Genomic DNA, 18,967 nt, shown 5'->3' with positions numbered 1-18,967 from the left:
ATTGTTCTACCTGCTCTAAACTGGATTTATCCACTAAAGGTTGGGGTTTTTTTTTCTGCCCACAAAAGAGGGTAACCAGTCACACCCTTTTCCCAGGAAGAATTACTACCTGTAAATAAACAACTAAAAACTGAATTACAAGCACCAGCAGCATGAACTCTCCTTTGTAAAGAGACAACAGAAAAAACAAAGCTGGGGAAAATCCAGTGTCTCCTCTGCATTTCACTTGCACATTAGAGGCAAAATGAACTTACCAGTCCAGGACAGGGGACATCTTATTGGTGCAATACAGCTGCTTAACTATTCTTTAGAGATATTAATCTCAAAACCAGAACAGAAAGAGCATTTCCCCCGCTTTTATTTATTTATCTTTTTTTTTGTGCCAACTCACCTTAGCTGAAAAGCACATTGAGATTGTAATTATGGGAAGGCCTCATCTAGTAGATTTGTAAACTCAGCTATCGGCTTGAATTACTGGAATTAGCAAGGCTAATTTAATGTCACTGTTCAAAATAGCTCAGATTTGGAATTTCTTAATGGCCTTAGGAAAAGGAGTCTTTATGCATACTGCAATCTAGGCTTCATTCTTAGACTAAATTCCTTCTCATAGATTTTGTGAATGCCCTGTTTTGTAGCCAACACAAACTCTGTCCAGTAAAATAATGTAAGGACTCAGAATGAAAAGAGATTAGCTGTTCCCTGCTCCTGTTATTTTAAAGCAGAAATAACTTTGGCTTCTACCGATTCATAGACAAAGCTTGAAATGCAAAGCATGCTCAACTCCAGAGTCAGCATGAAAAGGACCTTAAAATATTCCCGAGTGCAAGTAATGGACTTATTAGAGGGATGAAAAGAGGCACTTTTCACAGAATCCCAAGCTCTTTAGTCCTGTCATATCAATAATCTTGCTTAAGAATTTCATTCCATTTACATTTCTTTCCCTTCCAAATATCCTGCCCGACTCCTATGAAATACAACATTTACACTTTTAAAGTGTTAATTCATTTCTGTTAATGCTTGGTAGTGTAAAATGTCTGTGGATCACCCAGAGCGTGAGCGATGGTGTCACAAGGGGGTGGCACAGGGAGCAATTCTGTGCACTTATACACCTGAAAACTGATAAATGAGGAGGGAATTTTAATTTTGGTTAAAAGCATCTTCTTTAAATAATGGCAGTTGATTGTGCTGGAACTTGACGTACCTGCAATCTGTTGCATTCTCCTTTATGTTTATGTTTAACACCCACAAAAACTGTGCTGGCGGTAAGGAAAAAAAAAGTTTTAAAAATATCAGGAAGGAAATTTTCCTAGCTCTCCTAAGCTGCAATATATCATTTTTTAACCCTGTTTGCCTAGACTTTGAAACATGGTTTACTCTAAAGCCCAAAGCAACTAGTGACAATTTTCTCTCTTTGTTTGAAGAAATTGCTGAAAAACAAAGGGAATTCAGGAACAAATCACAAAGGTCTGTGTGGGCATGGCAGGGAAGGAGACAGAGATACCCCCTTTCTAAGGAGTGAGGGGACTTTTTCCCCCCATTCGGCTCCATGCCCACAGGACAATTTGCACTGACTGAGGACTGTCAGCACCGAGGGGAAACAGGATTGTTTTGGGCTACATCTGCCCATGGGCCTCCACAAGACAGCACCAGCAGAGGCCAAAAGACCCCCAAACACAGTGACAGGGTGAGTGGCCAGCAATGATTTTCACAGACCAAACCAGATTTCACACCGCCCAAGAGACCCAAGGGTCTCAAAGCACACCACAGGCATTAATTACACCCTCCACTTTGAAGAAATTAATTAAGCACTGAAACCTTCTGGTCCCTGAGAACCAAGCACAAGCCTCTATTCACTAATGGTTAAAACTGAGCTGGGTTGTGGCAATGTTTCAGGAACACTGACAGGAGAGCTGAGAAAAGCACCTCGGAGTGCCCTGAGCCACCCTGGAGCAGCAGAATCCTCCCCCCAGGATACTTCTGATTCCTCTGGACACGTCCAGCAAGTCCCCCTAAGGAGGCAGCCATTCCAGGTTTGGCTCTGAATCACTCTTCATGGCAAGGCAGGGACAGCTGACACACCAGGGAGCTGAGGATGAGGGGCAGTCCCATCCCACAGCCACCCTTCAGGGCTTCCACTCAATCCCTGTTTCTAAGGACTCCTCAAGCGTCTCTGACATGAGCAGTCATTTTTCCTAATAACAAACTGGACACCCTTGAGGAGACATCCACAAGAAGCAACAGGAGCTCCTCACATCATCCTTGTTGCTTTCTTGTGTGCCCAGTTCCTGGGTGAGACATTCTCCAGCCCCATCCTGCCAGCTTGTCCAGCTGCAAGGGGCATCCCCATTCCCACGGGAAGCAGATCAATGGGCAGGCACCCCAATAATGCAGGCGTGCTGCAAGATGAAACCACTCTCACTGAAGAGTTTGCTGAGCTGGTATCCTCCTCTGGAACAAATCCACACAGTGTGACACGGCCTCAGTCACTCTCCTGCAATGTTCCAGTAAAGAAACAAAACCCTCTCTGCTCCTGATTCCCGTTTTGCTCCACTCAGACTTGCTGGATGCTTCCTCATCTTTCCATCTGCCTGGATGGCTTCCTCTCAGAAGCTGGACAAACCATGTGCCCAGGGCTCTCAAAATGGATTTAGAGGAGCAGCCTGCCAACCCACAAACATCTGCTGTCACTGTTCCTTTTGCAACAAATGCCTGGATAAAATAGGTGACAAGTGCATTAAAATATATATGATACCTGTGCTGCAGAGAGCTGGAAGGCAAAGGGGGATTGCCAGCCCCTGCAGCTAACAAAAAGTGGTGGCTGTGCAGGAGCTGAGGCCTGGGAAACCCATTAAGGCCACATGGGGTGTCAAATGGTAACAGGAGTGCTGGGCTTGCAGGGCAAGCAGGAGCTGGGCAGGAGGCAAATTCAGAGACCAGGAACAGCAGGAGTTTCTCAGCACACGCCTGCCTTTACCCTCCCAAAAACTGGGAGGAGCAGGTGAACAGGCACAGCTGAGCTGCAGGACAAGCAGAGGCAGGGGCAGGAGCCCCTGTGCATCCCATCCTGCTGTGGGGAGATGCCCAGAGAGGGATTCCTCAGAGCAGGGCTTGCTCCAGGGGCTGGGTCTGTTAGCTCTGCTTTAGGGTTAGTGCCATCCTGCAGCCATCCAGACCCCCAGTATAGGTTTCAATGGGACTGACGGGATTTAGGAGCCTCCAGGCAATCCCATATAGTGGTCCCAGTTACCCTGTATCCTACATCACAGAATTTGGTTAAGTATTTTTAAAGACAGGTTTCTGCTCCTTAATATATGCAACTAGTCAGGGTGAACCTTAGTTATTAGCAACCAAAGTCAGGCTCTAACCTCTTGCTTTCCAACCCAAGCACAGCAGTAATTTTTGTTCAGTGTGCAGCAATACTGCCTTGCTATGTCCTTATTTTGGGTACACAGAACCATTTTTGTTTTTTCCACATTTTCTAATGAGTTCTGGCGGTAGGAAGTTGTTTGTAAATCACACAAGTATTTGTTTTACTGGAAACATCTGCTTTAACACATTTGTCTTTTTAAAAAGGCCAGGTTTTTTTTAAACAAAGGTATTAAGCTGCAATGTAAATTGGGCACATCTGTTTATGAGTCACTGCAATAGCACAGCCTCTAGTGCAGCAGATCACATGGATCTCCAGGGGCCTGATCCAGCCAATTAGAAACTCACAGCTTGCTCTGCTCCCTTTCCCAGCACTCCTCTTCCAAGAGCACTTCTGCCTGATTTAATAAATTAAGGCCACTAAATAAGAGAGACCTATTTAGTGTCTGCTAATAATATTAGGTGTCTGGCCCAGCAGACACTTAAGTATCACCAAGCTGGTGCTGAAGCCGACAGGCACCCGAGGGCCAAGTCCAGTGGAATTATTTATAGCTGGGAAGCCCAGGTTGCACCAGACCCACCCTGCCCATGGTGCTGCACCCCCTCTGCTGCCTTCAGCTGCCCAGAACTGCCAAAAAAACATTTAGAGAAGGCAAATAGAGGGAAAGATATCAGCTGAACCTCCAGGATCAAAACCTGACCCACCAGCTGATGTTTATCCACTGGAAACAAGGAGGTCAGCAGTGCCTGAGGCCCAGGAAAAAACATTAAAAAAAAACTCTGTAACTGCAGGGGCTGGGGAGCATCCCTGATAATTCTGGAGTAAATAAAGCCAATGAGGGGTAGGAAGGGCAAATCCAAACCAGCAAGGAGATGCCTGGAGAGGGCAGATTCAGCACCTCCATCCCCACAATAGCTGCCAGACTCCAGCTGTCCAGGGCAAAGCTTTCTGACTGTCACCAAAGCCCATACCTAAATAAAGCTTCAAGTGTCAGGATGAGACACAGAAGATGATGGTGCATCAGATGCTCCCTGAGAACAGGCACTGGAGCACAAGTGGGGAAGTTTGCTTCTACAGGGAAGGGGAGAGTGTTTTGGGTATAAATGCATTCTTTCACATTCTCTGCACATGCTTTAGCAGTGATTTATGTGGACAAGAGAGGAGATACTGCAGGCTGTGTTCCGTGATGACTTTGGGGAGCACAGAACCTTTTTTTTTTTTTCATTTACTTTTTACTGGAATGATCTACAGAGAACCAGAAGAGGACAAGCAAACATACCAAAGCTGCAGAGCAGCCAGCAGAGAGATATCAAGGAGACAGAGGATATTACTCAGATTCTGATAATAACCACTGGCTCCCACCTGCCAACTGCAGGCTGTCTGACACAAAAAACTCCAAAAACAGGCTGGAGCAGATGTCTGCCTCCCCGTGCAGGAAGTGTCTCCAGTATCCATGAGACACAAGCAAAATAGCTTAGAGTCCAGCAATTTTTCAGACTCGAGATACTGAATTCAAACAGGAAGGAGGGAGGAAAAAAACAGTAAAGCAAAAGGATGTGTCTCACATTGCAGTTGTAATTTACATTTTAGAAATCCTGCTGGGACTCCTGCACTGGACTGAGGCAGTGACAGATGCCCTGGCAATCTGTCCAGCTGCCAAACCTGATGCTCAACAGCTAGCAGTACTGCAAAACATCCATCCCTACACATCACAGAACCACCAAGGGATGCAGCAGCACCGTGGGCACTCAGTGGTGCACTCAGCACCCAGCAAAGAGTCAGCCCCAAGGCACCAGGTCCCACCTGCCTGGAGATGGGATACACAGAAAGGGCCCTCCAGGGAAGGAAGGTGTGGGAAAGGGAAGGTGCTGCTGGGTTTGCATTCAAGCTCCATGATGGGCACAGACCCAGCCTCCTGCAGGAGGGAAGGGCAGAGCATCATCCCAGGTCCCACGGGAAGCAAAGAGCAAATGAAAAGCAGGAACAGACAGCAAGATGTCATTGAGGGCCCTACATACCATTGAAGACATTTTCTGAAATAACAGAAGCTGGTCAACATGCCGGATTTCCATTCCCATAAAAGAGGGGGAATGTGCTACTGCTCCAAAGCAGAACAAAAGCAAAACGTGTCCAAATTTTGTTGTTTAAATTAAAAAAAAAAAAATCTAAAAGGCAAGTTGACATACCATTCCAACAAAGTCCAATCAATTCATTTGTTTCTGGTTTGTTTTTTTTTTTTTTTTTCACTGTGGTATAATTAAAAATGTAATTTCAAACAGACTTTTGGACAAGAAGATGCTGTGGAGTTAAAGCAGACAGCACTACCTGGTGCTTCAGGCTGCTGCCGCTTCACTTCCCTGCTGCAAGAGCAGAGAAAGATGTTTCATTTAACTACAAAACAAGAAAATCCCATCCATAACCCCAGCATGCTTCACTGCCTCCCAGTTCCAGCAGAGGCAGTTTGCAACACAAAGCCTCCCATCAGAAAGTTTCTGGCTTGCCCTAAAAGCAACATGAGGGGAGATTTATTTTGAAGCCAAGGCACTTTTGCCCCAGCAAAGATGCCCCAGAAAAGCTGGCAAATCCTGCAGACTCCAGAACCACTTGGCTTCCTGAAATTTGTTCTTGGGGAAGAAACCCATCTGGGCCCTCCTTGGAGCTGTGAAAGCCCCAGGGCAGGAAGGCAGGGAGAAGGCAGAGCACAGAAGGTGGCAGGCACGCCGTGGGAAGGAGGACACCCCTCCTCTAGCTCACAGCTCATCCATCCCAGCACCAGGGGTCAGGGATCTGCTGCAGATACACCTGGGAATCGGGGGAGCCTGTGCTCAGGCAAACACACCTGGTTCAGTTCATGTTACTGCTGGTGTCAGCCCAGCAGATGTGTGTGCACAGCTCAGGCTAATGCACAACAGCCGAGGAGAGCTCCTGCCTGACACATGATGGATCCCCTGTTTCTGGAGCACACGGAGCAGTGTTGACTCAGTAATTGATCCTGTCCTGGTAATGCACTGACTGATGAGTGATTTGCAGGCCAGACCCAAATTCATACTATTTTCACTTGCAAAGCGAGGGGTGAGAAGAGAGAAAGAAATGAGGATTAGAACACCAGGATCCTAGGAGGTTTCTCTGGAGAAGCATCCTTCTTCCCCTTTCCAATATCTTTTTGGCAAGAACTAAAAAAGAGGCTGCTTTCTGGGCAGGTCTGTGTTTCTTTATTCTGGAGACCAACAGCAACCAGCAAAAGGCTCTGTGGTCAGGTCTGTGCACAAGTCCAGCATGGGCTTTCCATCAATTTAATTTTGAAAACCTCATCTCAAGTAACGCCTCTTCCTCCATCCGTGTTACATCCAGATCCCAACATCTTCCAGCTATTTAACTCAGAGCTTCATTTAATCAGGCTTGATTATTTCATAGACACATACATTTATATTTATGGAAAAATGTAAAAACTAATTTTCAAAATGCAGCGCTGCTGTCTGCAGCATGCAGGGACCTGTTGGATCCAGGCAGGGAGACACTGCCATGCAGACTCTCACCCAACCACATCTAAGCAAACACCAGCACCCAGAGCTCCTGGCTGCTGCCACAATGCAGTGCTGCAACTCGCACTGCCAGGTCATTGCCACAATAACCACCTGCACAAAAACAAACACATTTGTTCAAATTTGAAGAGGGAAACCAAGAGGTCAGGCTTTTTAAGGCAGCCTGGAGAATTGAAGCATTCCCCATCTTCTTCTGTGTAGGGCTCAAAAAGTGCTCTGAAAGCTGCACCCAAAATGTTTCCAGTGAGGGTTTCCATGATCCACCTGACATATCATCTGTTCTCCTGGACATCTTCAGGGCAAGAGGATGGACAGCAGAGCAGCAGCCACAGCTGAGAGACCAGGGCCTCCTCCTATGCACTTCCAATGAGACAGGGCCACCTGGCCCAACATTCATTGACATAGTTGTACTTCCCCAAGACACTTTTTGGGCAGATGTGTTTTACAATCCTCGATGGACCTTGGTTCTGTGAGCTTGTCTTCTTTTGTCATTGAAAGGGACCTTAAAGATGATCTAGCTCCACCACACTTGCCATGGACAGGGACCTTCCACTGGAGCAGGCTGCTCAGACCCCCATCCACGCTGGCCTTGAGCATGTTTTCTGGGAACAGGAGCTGCAGCAGGCACAGGGCAGGAGAGGGATGGCCCAGCCCCGTGCCCACGGGACATCCTGGGATGTTGGACAGCTCAGTGCTGGCACACCAACACAAGTGCTGGGCACACACACCAGCCAGGACAGCTGGGACACACTCCAGGGCCAGAGCCCTCTCTCACAACACTCAGCAGGGTGGTGCCCAGCAGCCTCATTTATTGCATCCCCATAATCTCTCTTATCAGCTTACCTGCAGTAAGGCATTAGTAAAAGCCAAGCCACTCATGAAAGGGAAACTTTCTCCTATGTGAAAAGTCAATCAACATGTTATATTGTTATCAGGCTCGCAGACAAACCTCTCTTTGTACAACAAAATGTGCAGATACAGTGCCCTGACTATCAGTGTAAGGTTATCTTGCCTTTAGCAAGTAGCACCTGATCTGCTTCTGTCTGAAATATACCTTTACTTTGTCCCTTACAAAGAAAACCACTTACATTATTTTGCCTCTCCACAAGGAAAAACAGCAAAAAAACAAAACCCAAACCAAAAAGCAAAGCTGTATCCAAGTCAGGAATTGTGTTTCCCAACTTCATCAGAATTCATGCCTTTTCAGCCACAAAAAACAGATTCATCACCCTTTAAGGATAAATATGGCCATCATTATTGCAACTGGGCACATTTTTGCATACTTGAAATTGTTTTGAGGTGTTCAGTCATGTAAGATGCTGCACGCAGTAATAATTTAAAGAAACATTAGCTCCCAAATTACACTGTTGAAAAGTATCTCCTTAGACACCCTGGCATAGTACAAACTGTTATTCAAACTTGCAGGCTAACTAGAGGGTGAGTCTTTTGCCAGCAGACTGGCATTATAAACATCTGGGAGTGATGAGCAGTCCCAGGTTCCCAAAGACCTTGGCACATTTTTGGGTGTTATAGCAGAGGCACCATCTCATCTGACCTTTAGTGTGTTTCCAGCCCTTCAGCCTCACCCCACACTGAGCCCACAGACCAGCCAGACCTTCCAAAAGAAGGATTTGGACCAGCTCACACTGGGAATGTGATGCATCATGTGATTTATGAAGATCCCCTTCCTTTGATTCAGCTTTTTAAAAAATGGTACATCATTCTTTGCTTTGGGTCTGAATGGACCAAGGCAGAGGAAGTCCTAAAAATACCAGATACAAATTGCTCAGATGGACTTGGATCTGTTAGCACAACACTGAAAAAGTTAAAAAAAAAAATTTAAAAATGAAGTGAAATTGAAACAAACAAAAAAGATAGAACTATGAGATTAATATGTCCAGTGGATTTACTTGCTGCTTCCATAGATGGTTTTTGCATATATGTAGCTTTTCTCAAAGCACAGATTCTGATAGGTGACTTCCTACTTTGTCAGTTATGGAATTAGTGTTTCTTTGGAGGGATTTAAGGCACAGAGGTCACAAGAACCCTTCAAAATGTACACACTGTGTATAGTGTGAGGCCTGCAAGAGTTAAAGCAACACAGCCAGCTGAAGGATGCTATGAGCAAGTCCTTCTCCAAACACCACCAATAATTTTCTCAGTCTGTCAATAAAAAAAATCATTTTTTGCTGACGTCAGAAGTAAATTAATGAACCTGCCACTCAATTAGAGGGTCAGTCAACTGCTACATGTAACTCTCTCTCCATCTTTTAGCTTTTATTTAGACAATGATGATGAATTCTTGACTTTAAACCAGATCTTCATTAAAAGTAAAACTCAATAAACACAAACATTTGAAATAGAAAAGCAATAATCAGACTATTGCACTGTTTTAGTCAGTGCAATTCCATCTCTTCCATCAGTATAATCTAGCAGACGTTTGGCCTTGTCATTTTTTCACCCTGGGACAGGATGAATGTCTTGTAAAACAGCATGTTTCTGCTATCCTTGCTTCAGTCAAGCATTCAACAGCACTCTCTTTGGAGAAAAAAAAAAAAGCTTAAAAAAAAAAGTAATTTTCTGCTACTAAAATGATAGTTAGGAGCCCTAAAGCTTTCAGCAGATAGCAAACCCCACGGGAAGGATGCTGTGTCAATCCAACCCACCTCACCCAAGGACAAGGCCAGCCCTGCTGGAGGCTGAGCAGAGCCATGCACAGGGAATGTTGGTACTGTACATGATATTTGTCAGCAGGACTATCCAAGCCTGCAGGCTGTTCATCAGGATGGGACAACAGCCACGTGGCCCTGCACTGTCAGCAAAACCCACACAGATGGGGATCTCTCCCACCTGTGGAAGGAGTATTTCAGAAGTCATTTGGGTATTTGAGAATGCAGAGGGATGAACAATGCACAGAGAGGGATGAACAGCCCGAGAGCCAGCTGGAAATGGAGCAGAGCAGCATCAGCAGATACAGGTGCTGGGATAGGGGCACCCTGGAGGCATTGGCAGAGCAGGGATCACTGCTCTTTATTCCCACAAAGGATGGGAATGCACGATCTTGTAAATATTTTAACTGGTGCTCATCTGTCTCCCAGCACACACATGGAGTGAGCCTTGGCAGACTCTGATTGCTATTCCCAGGTTGGGAGCATCCCCTTTTCCAGCACAAATGCTCATTTCTAAGGAACTTTTCCCACAGAAATGAGCAGTAGTCTGGCCTCCCCCTCTGCCATTCACAGCCACCACCTTGACAGGGAAACCCCTGGTACGTGTTAGACCCCCAAAATGAGCAGCCCCAGGGAGGGAGCTTGGATTGATGGAACCTTCCTGAAATAAACCCAGGAGAGGACAGGGGGAGGAGAGGAAGGTCACCAAAGGCTGAGCTGTAGGACCATCTACAGCACTCTAAGACATGGAATGCTTTTCTGGGCATTGGGAGCTGTTTGAAAGCAGAACAGGATGAAAGTTGCAACTCACAGGTTTCAGAGCAGCTTCTAAAAACATGATCCAAGACAGAGAACACAGGGGTCCCACTCTGTGCCCAACAGGGCACAGCCACCACACACACACAGAGACCTCCCCTGCCCTGTGACATGCATCCCAAATTCCCACTTGAAAGCAACTACACCTTTATAACATGGAAAAAGGACTACCAACAAACAGCCTTTCCACCTGGGAAAACACCCCACTTGGCCAGCTCAGAGGCAATATTCAAGTCTGCAATGTGATGATGATGAGAGCGCTCAGAAAAAATCTCTGCCAAGAGGATAAATCAGTGGCAAAGCAAACTAGGAGTCACTAAAGAGTTACAGATCTGGGTAGGTCAAGGGGGAGACTGCTGATCCTTCAAAAAGCACCTTGGTATGTCATGAATTGCTGGAAACCCACAAAGGGTCTGGCAGCAAATGGGCAAGGTGCAGGAAAACCTGGGGCTTCCTTGGGAGCTTAGAAATAGCCAAGGGACAGCAAAACTAACTGCAGGTTATTGCAGCAGGAGCAGCCAGGCAGGGGAGCTGTTTTACACACACAAACTTCCAGAGCCATCTTTATATATTTTTATTGCACACATTTATCCTTACATATCTCATGGGATGAGGCCAACTTCCCTTCCCAGGACAAGCTATTTCTACTTAATTCTGCCAAATCCATCTGTTCCCAAGACAACTTTTGCTGCTGCCTAACACAGATATTTTGGAAGAGTAAATCTTCCCCTCAAACTCCCAACCCCCTCCCCAAGTTGCTGGATTGTTCAGAATGTTCTCTGGGTGCTTCAGCTACTAAAACAGGTATTTTCCTCCCAGAAAAGATTGTGAGAAGCCCAGGGGCACAGGTGAGCTGGACTAAACCACCTTTGCAAAGCCCTGAAACGCCTCCACCTCCTCTCCCCCAGCCTTTAATAAAGCCCACACCTGGCACAGGAGCCTGCCCAGCATCCATATTTTAATTTCAGGCTCCCTGGAAACAACCTCTCTGGTTCCAGGTGGCATCTGGAGTGAGCACACCCGAGGTGAGCTAATTAGTGGCTGGCTGGAGCATCAGCCAAGCACCAACCACCCCAAGCTCTTTTTCTTTTGGGTGCCTGGTTGGTGCTGATCCCAGCAGGCTGTGAGCACATGTCTGCATCACACAGCCTGGAAGACATTTGCACTGACTCATAATTTGGGGGGAAATACTATAATTCATTTGCAGACATGCTTTGCCATTGGAGTGGCATAAATATACGTGTGTGTATGTACAGAGCTCTATTTTTAGAGCTGCATGGCCAGGGTGCCGGCTCCATGGGTACTCCATTGACAAACAGGATGCACTCTTCTCTGAGCTGGGAGGTTTTTCAGCCCTCCCCCTTATTGTAAACATCATCTGCCTTCAAAACCCTTAATGTGTTGCAGATGTGACAAACAATAAAAGACCTATCATGAAAAAAAGCCTGCCATCTCCGTGTTTCCCACTGGGGCAACATAATAATGAATTTATTAGCATATAGGGCTCACCAACATATGTTTATAGTCACTCACAAACTTTTGACTTGACAGTTTACAAGTATGTTTAAATCATTAAAGTTTAGGTTGACTGTCCAGTTACTACAGGCTCATTATAAATAGGAAACAAAGGTTACATTTTATACAACAGGCGATAAATCAAAACTAGTCTGTATTTTAGACTGACTTTTTTTTTTTTCCCTCTCTTTTGCTCTTTTTTTATCTCTTTATTTTCAAGACATTCTGAGGGGACATCTTGGTGAGGCCAGTGCTCAGCAGATGTTTGCAGTTATCTGGCAGGACCAGTGGCACCCATGGCAGGGAGCAGGAGAAAATCCCACTGCCTCGGAGAGATGCAAAGACCTCAGAGGTGGCAAACTCTGCCAATGTTTTCACTCAACCAACAGCCAAAAGTGGTGCCAGCCCAAGGCACTCACCTCTCCTCCTCCTCAAGGCATCACCAAGTCCATCTGCAAGGCTTGGGAAACCCTTTGGAAGGGAGGAGTTCTCCACTGCCAATTTCCTCAACGAAGAAGGAACAATTCCTCAACAATTTCCTGAACAAAGCACCTGAGAAAAGGAGGGAAAAGCCCCAAACTGTGCCCCCTGACTGCAGACCTCGAGGGTCAGCAGAAGGACTCAAACATGCCCAGATGGGGGTCTGCCTTTGACCACTGCACTGCAACACAGCCTGCCATCCATGTTCCTGCCTTAACACTCAGAGCATCCAGCAGGGGATGAAACCAGGGGCTCAGAAACACAACCCCAGCCACTCCCAGTCCCTTCTGCCTTTATTACAGGGTAACCACCTTGGGAAGGACAGAGATAAAGCCACATTAAATGTAAAAGCTCATTTTGTAAATTATTTCCAGATTTCAAAGCCTGGCATCATTTCAAATCAACATGCTACCCTAAAATTTAGAATTTGTGGAAGTTGGGGGGGAATGTGGAATGGTTTCTGATCCCTTTTATTTCTTGCTATGTACATGTGATATGATGGAAAAAATTAATTGAAAAATACCCTTTCAAAGTAAAAAGAAATATCATTCTCAAAAATGTTGAAAGTGAGTATTTCCACACCATCAGCAATTTTTCCTGGGCTGGTTTCCAACATAAAACTTGAACAGAGTCACACTTTATATCCAATACCAACCAAATAGGATTCTGTCACTGTCATATCAGCTTCACCTCTCTGCTCTAAAGCAAAACACAAAAAAAGAGCATAGGCAAGGAAGGAAGAAAGTCTCCCTGACAGCACAGCTCATGCTCTCTGAGCTCAGTCAGTGCCTTAAAGCCCTGCTGGACAAACTCCACACTCTCAGCAACCTGAAAGATTTTACCTGCCAGGAGCCCCATGCCCCAGAGACACAACTGCTTTAAAGTTAATATTTACCCATCCCATAGCAAAGGCAGCAACAAATACCCTCCAGCAGAGCAGCAGAGGAGGACAAATCCTCCTTTCCTGCTGAATGTTCCTGCACCACAGTGACAAGGGGGGCAAGTTACCAGGGAGATCAATACAGTGATTAAACTAGCCCAGAGAGGCACAATAAGGAAGAAAGGATCATATATCTGACTTCAGAGATCACTGATGATAGTGTGGGGAAGGCTTTAAGAGGAAATTAGAAACACATTAAAAATAACATCAAGGTGTGACACAAAGATCATGGAAAATGAAACACGTATCTCTGCTCTCAGCACAGGACACTGTGAATCACCTGTATTTCTTTAACATGAACTTTGTTATTTAGTTCTTGGATGAAATTGTGCTTTATCCCTCTCAAAAGTCTATGTTTCCCTTTCAGACTTGGAGTGGAGGACTTGAAAAGTCTTTTCTTTCCCTTACTTAGTATCTGAATATATGTATTTTATGCATTTTACATAATATGTCAATAATCTTTGATATGAGACTGGCATTTAATATTTCAGCTCTCACTTCATTAAGGATATTTTAATTATCCCAGACCAACGGGAGGGAGTTTATAAACATCTGTGCTTCGTTTAGGAGCCCAAATTTGCCTTTTAAACTTCAAAGCTGCAAAGCTGATTTTATCCAGGTTCAGTTGTCTGGTCTCTCAAAGAGCACAGTGTAGGACTGGAACCAGTATGAACTGGGCCAAGCCTCCAGCCCACAGAGAACATCCAGCACTGCTCATCCTTGCTGGACACAGCCTCCAACAGCCTGGGCTTCCTCACACAAGCAAACCAAGTGATGCTGCTGGGCTCCACAGAGTGGTCAGGGGGCCTAGGAGAAGTTCCACACCAGCAGCACGTGTGACTGCCCAAGTCACAATTGGTCCTTTGCTCTCTTCTCCCAGTGAGTGACCAGGGGCTGCCTCATTAATAACATCAGGAGTGCCTCAGGGCTGTTTTCAGAGTAACCAAGGACATGACACAACAATGGCAAGCAAAGCAATTTTTAGGCTCCCAAGTATCTAGATCACTTCTGCAAAATGAGCCTGAGGTATTTGCAAAAAATCATTGGGGGCTTCTAAACCCTACATCAGAAATAACCATCATGTGCTGCAGTCAGACAAGCCTTCCTGACTTTCTGGTGCCCTCCAGGAAGACGAGAAACTCATCTCGAACCTCAAGATTGCAGGCAGCAGTGAGAAGGAGAGAAGAGGGTGACCCTGGCACCTACATCAGATTTCAACTTGCCTCAAATCCTCTCCAATGGGCTGCACTCAGTACACCCCTACAGAACCAGCCTGGAGAAGCAGAAGCATTTCTCCAGCTGCTGCCTTGACTGGCACCACGGCCAGCCAGCGCCATTCTGGGTGTCTGCAGCTCTGGGCTGTGGCACTGGGGGTGCCTGCAGCGACTCCACCTGAGCAGGGAGCAGCTCCCCACAGCAGCAGCTAAACCTGCACCCCACAGAGGGGCAGCTGCTGCAGTAGCACATCCCCATCACCTGCTAAGAACCGGAGCTGGTTCCTCACTCGCAGCTCTCCATCCCCAGAGCCTCCGCCGCACTCATCTTCGTCGTCGCAGTCTCCGCTCTCCTCCTCCTCCTCTGTGGCTTTTCCTGGAGCTTTTCGACGGGGCAAAGTCATCCCTCTGAGCAGCTGAAAGACAAGAGGGGCCACAGTCACTCAGCTGCTTCACCTCACTCGCTGGGGGAGCGGGTGACACGGGTGGGACAACACTCAGTGGGGCCAGGACAGTGGGACCAGACCCCAGCACACTCCTTGTGCCAAAGCACCGAGGAGCTCAGGTTCATTCATGGACAAAGCTGCATAAAAAACTTCAGTGGAAGAAACAAAAGGAGGAGGCAAACCCACATTGAGTCATTCTGCCCTTCGGCTTCTGCCCAGCAAGAATCACATGAGCCCTGCAAGACCCCAGTGTCCCCAAAGCTCCGGGGTCAGCTACAAAACACAGGTCCAAAGGTAGGCCAGACAGGGGAAAAACAGAAGCAAGAGGAGCCTCTGTTAAGGGAATGTCACTACTTTCAGGGACCCTCTCTCTCCCATTTTAGATGTAACACATGAAAGGAAATGGCAGATCTCTCAGGTCTGTATAGGCCCCACAAACATAACCTAAAAATCTCATTTCTCACTCTTGAGGCACAGAGGATGCTAGTGAAAGTTTTTGGGACAGCGAAGTGATGCAATGAAAGCATCTTTTAAAGGATGTTTTAAAGCTGGGTCCTAAGTAGCAGTGAGAGTTTGCAGATCCCTGAGACAGGGACTTGAAGGCTTGCCCTGAGCACGGGGTCAGGACCACTTTCCAAACATGGGTGGGAGCTTCCCACACTCCCATCTCAGCACACAGAGGGATTAGACACATTATAAACTATCAGCTTCCTCTCTTCACTGATTTCCTGATTTTGCTGTTGCTGAAAGCAGCCAGCTACTCCATCATAAACCCAGATCCCCTTTGAAAAAGTGTGAGTCAGCTAGTTAATATATGCTGAAAATTTCTATCACTGCCACTCTGCTGTTAAAAGCTTCTTGAATTTAATCTCAGTGCTAAGGGAAAGAAAAAAAAAAAAAAAACAAACAAGAAAAGGATAAAGTAACAGAGAAGATATTGCAAAATGGGACCTTTCCACATGCTTCAGGGGTTTGGTTATTTCCATCTCTTGCAGCAATATGCATGCCTTGCAAGGCATTTTTTAATATCTGGAATCTAGGTTGTATTTTTAAACTATTATGCTAGCCTCAGAAAACAGTTTTTAAAATATTTATCTCCTGAAGTTTATACAGCCTTGGAGGAATGCCTTTGGCATCTGGCTCGCCCTGTCCACAGCAATGTCCACATACCTTAGAGTTTATATTAGAGGAGCATAACGTAATGAAAAACAAATGGCTCCATGTGAGACCCCTTGGAGCTCCCCAGCTGCAGCAGAGCTGTCCCTGGCATGTGCCAAAGTCTGTCTGGTGTGAGAACCAGGCTGGCTGAGCCCACACCCATGGCAGGCAGCAAAAAGCAGCTCATCCCAAAGCTCAGGGGATGTGCTTTCATGGCCTCCAACAGGCTTTGGCTCAGGCTGGTTACGTTCACTTTTCAGGAATTTTACTTTGTTTAGACATTTGCAGGCTTCTCCCAGAATATGGTGCAACCACAAAAAAATAACCAACAAAAAGGCAAGTGCAGTGCTGGGGGTAGCGCAGGAAGATCTGGCCCAGGAGCCAAACACGAAACCAGCCAAGCCCTTACCCCATCACTTGCACTTTGCTCCTCCAAACAAAGCCCCAGCCACCAGCAGCCCCCAGCTGAGGTGGAATGAGGCTCTGCCATGAACAGCAGCTAAATTAGCACACAGCAGCTCAGAGCCAGAACCACTGCCAAAACCCAAACCCATCGTGCTGGAAGGGGCCACGACTGCTCAGCAGCAGGATCCTCAGTGCCCTGTGGGATCCTCAGTGTCCTGTGGGATCCTCAGTGCCCCTCTGGGATCCTCACTGCCCTGTGGGATCCTCCCTGCCCCTCTGGGATCCTCCCTCTGCATCCCAGGACCAGAGCAAGCCAGACGGGACCCCACCGCGCAGCCCAGGCGACACAGCTTTCATGACTTACCCAAAAGAGCAGAGGAACTTTCTGGCAGAGAGAATTAAGCTTTGGGATATTTTCAGATTTAATAAGCTCAGTGGGAGGCAAGGGAAGATCAGGATTTTTCAATTGTGCGTTTTCAAACATTAAAATAACTGAGCATTTCTTGTAGTACTACTTTTTTCCTTGGCATGCCATAAATTAGCAGCTTAATTTCTATGCCTTTGTAGCCACAATAAAACAGGAACTTTCTGAGAAACATCACGTGGGCCCCAACTTTGGATCAAGGGAACGTGACATCCCTTTGCCACACTGCTCTTTCCTTTGCCAGGAGAAAAGCTCCATCCTCAGGCACGCCCTCCCCAGCTGCTGATAACTATAGAGAGGTTCAATTAAATTTTGCTGCTGCCTGTGGGAGAAATAGAGCCCATGACACAAAACCTACTGGAAGAGTTAGCAGGAGACCAGGCATGGGGTGGGAATTCCTCTCCACTCCAATGGTATATCCAGACCCAGGAATGCTGTTGGATGTCTCATCTTCATCCAGAGCAGCAGCCCTAGTCCCACTCATCAACCATTCCACAACCTCCCTGATGGTTTGCATGCTTTATGAAATTATATTTGGTGTACTGAACATAGATTCCCCATCCTTAAATAGCAAGCAGAGCTGACTGCACCCTAACATTACAGTTTATTCATGTCTTGTGGTTTAAAGCACATGGTAAGAGGCAGGAAAATACACATTCTGGTGATCACCAAAGTAGTATGTAACAGTGAGATAGCTTTAACTTAATCACAACTCACCCAGCTGTAAGAGTTTACTGTCATATCTGCTCTTCTCTGTTAAACCATAATGGCAAAAATACACTGTAAGATAGCTGATGTAGGCTGGAGCACTCTGCGTGGGAGGCCGGGCGCTGGCATCCCCACACCTCCGGGGGGGCTGTGGGGTTTTCCTCCCCCATCCACACAAGCACCACGGCAAGAAACTCCCCCAAGCTCTAACAGATCCCGTGTCCACCAGTTTTCTTTCCAACCTCATCCCTTTCCAGCCATGACCCTCTGGGTGGGTAGGGTGGGCAGTGCCAGGGCATGGGCAGGAGGGACTCCGAGGGACACTGGCAGTCACATCTGGCTCCCGTGTCCATCTTTGTTGTTTGGCTTGTCTTGTGGCCTTAAAACACAGGGCAGATGGGAACGGTGTGCTGAGCCTTCCTGCTAAGAAAGCTCCCCAGGGCACCCCAGCGTGATTTACACAATTGTTCATAACTCTACAGTGACCAGACAAAAACAGATGCAGCAACACGGGGTAATGACTCAGCTTGTCTTGGACAAGCCACTGTATGCTGAAATCTTTTTAGCTCCTCATTCTTTACAACCACTTTACTCAGAGCTCCCCATCCCACCAGCCCACTGAGCCCACCTGGTCCTATTTTTCCAATTTCAACATACACAGTTGGAGCTGCAACATACTTTTTTATCATTATTCTCCCATCTCTGAAAAGAGTTCAGCATCATGTTTCTTGGACTGCAGTTTAATAGCTGTTTTCTCCTTTTGGAAATAAGCCCACAGTATTGCAAATATCAATTTGAGCAATACCCAAAATTGTGCCCACAAATTCAGATTAAATACTGTCAGCAAGCTACAAGCACTGTGCTCCTTTAGGGCAAAAATCATCCCTTTCAACACACTTCAAAAACATGTAAAGTAAAGAGAACAGCCAAAGAGATTATTAAGGGGAATAGAAGACTTTTAGAAAAACATTTAATTCCTTCATGAGTTTAGGGGAGAAGTCTGATTGATATTTGTAATCTTTTGGTGGACAGAGCTGTCATTTAATTTAGCTTGCATGACTGAAAGAATTTAACAAGTGTTCCAGAGAGTTTCACTGAAATTCTTTGCATGTTTCTAGTAAGCCTCTGGAATACGATCAAACCTAAAAAGCTGGAGAGGATGGAGACTAAACTTACAGCTAAAATAATAATCAGAATTGTAATATATGCTTAATAATCAAGTATTCACATCCAGCAGAAAAAGTGGCTCAGTGCACAAATGACTCTGGAGCCCCAGCCATGTG

The 18,967-nt window shown here is 46.2% G+C and overlaps 2 protein-coding genes across 2 annotated transcripts in view; both read right to left on the bottom strand.

Moving 5' to 3' along the window:
* Nucleotides 1-18,967, bottom strand: part of PLS3 (plastin 3) — a 763,062-nt gene that overhangs the window by 609,424 nt on the left and 134,671 nt on the right. The gene's annotated exons all lie outside the window — the stretch shown is intronic.
* GPC3 (glypican 3) overlaps nt 1-18,967 on the bottom strand; it is a 139,279-nt gene that overhangs the window by 10,878 nt on the left and 109,434 nt on the right. Inside the window, exon 7 of the mRNA XM_021548345.3 lies at nt 14,806-14,959. Coding sequence (XP_021404020.2) covers nt 14,806-14,959 — 154 coding nt within the window. The remainder of the gene's footprint in view (nt 1-14,805; nt 14,960-18,967) is intronic.

Source organism: Lonchura striata, chromosome 14 (genome assembly GCF_046129695.1).
Source record: "Lonchura striata isolate bLonStr1 chromosome 14, bLonStr1.mat, whole genome shotgun sequence".
Classification (NCBI taxonomy): Eukaryota; Metazoa; Chordata; class Aves; order Passeriformes; family Estrildidae; genus Lonchura; species Lonchura striata.
The sequence above is the reverse complement of the archived record's forward strand: the minus strand, read 5'-3'. Positions and strand labels throughout refer to the sequence as shown.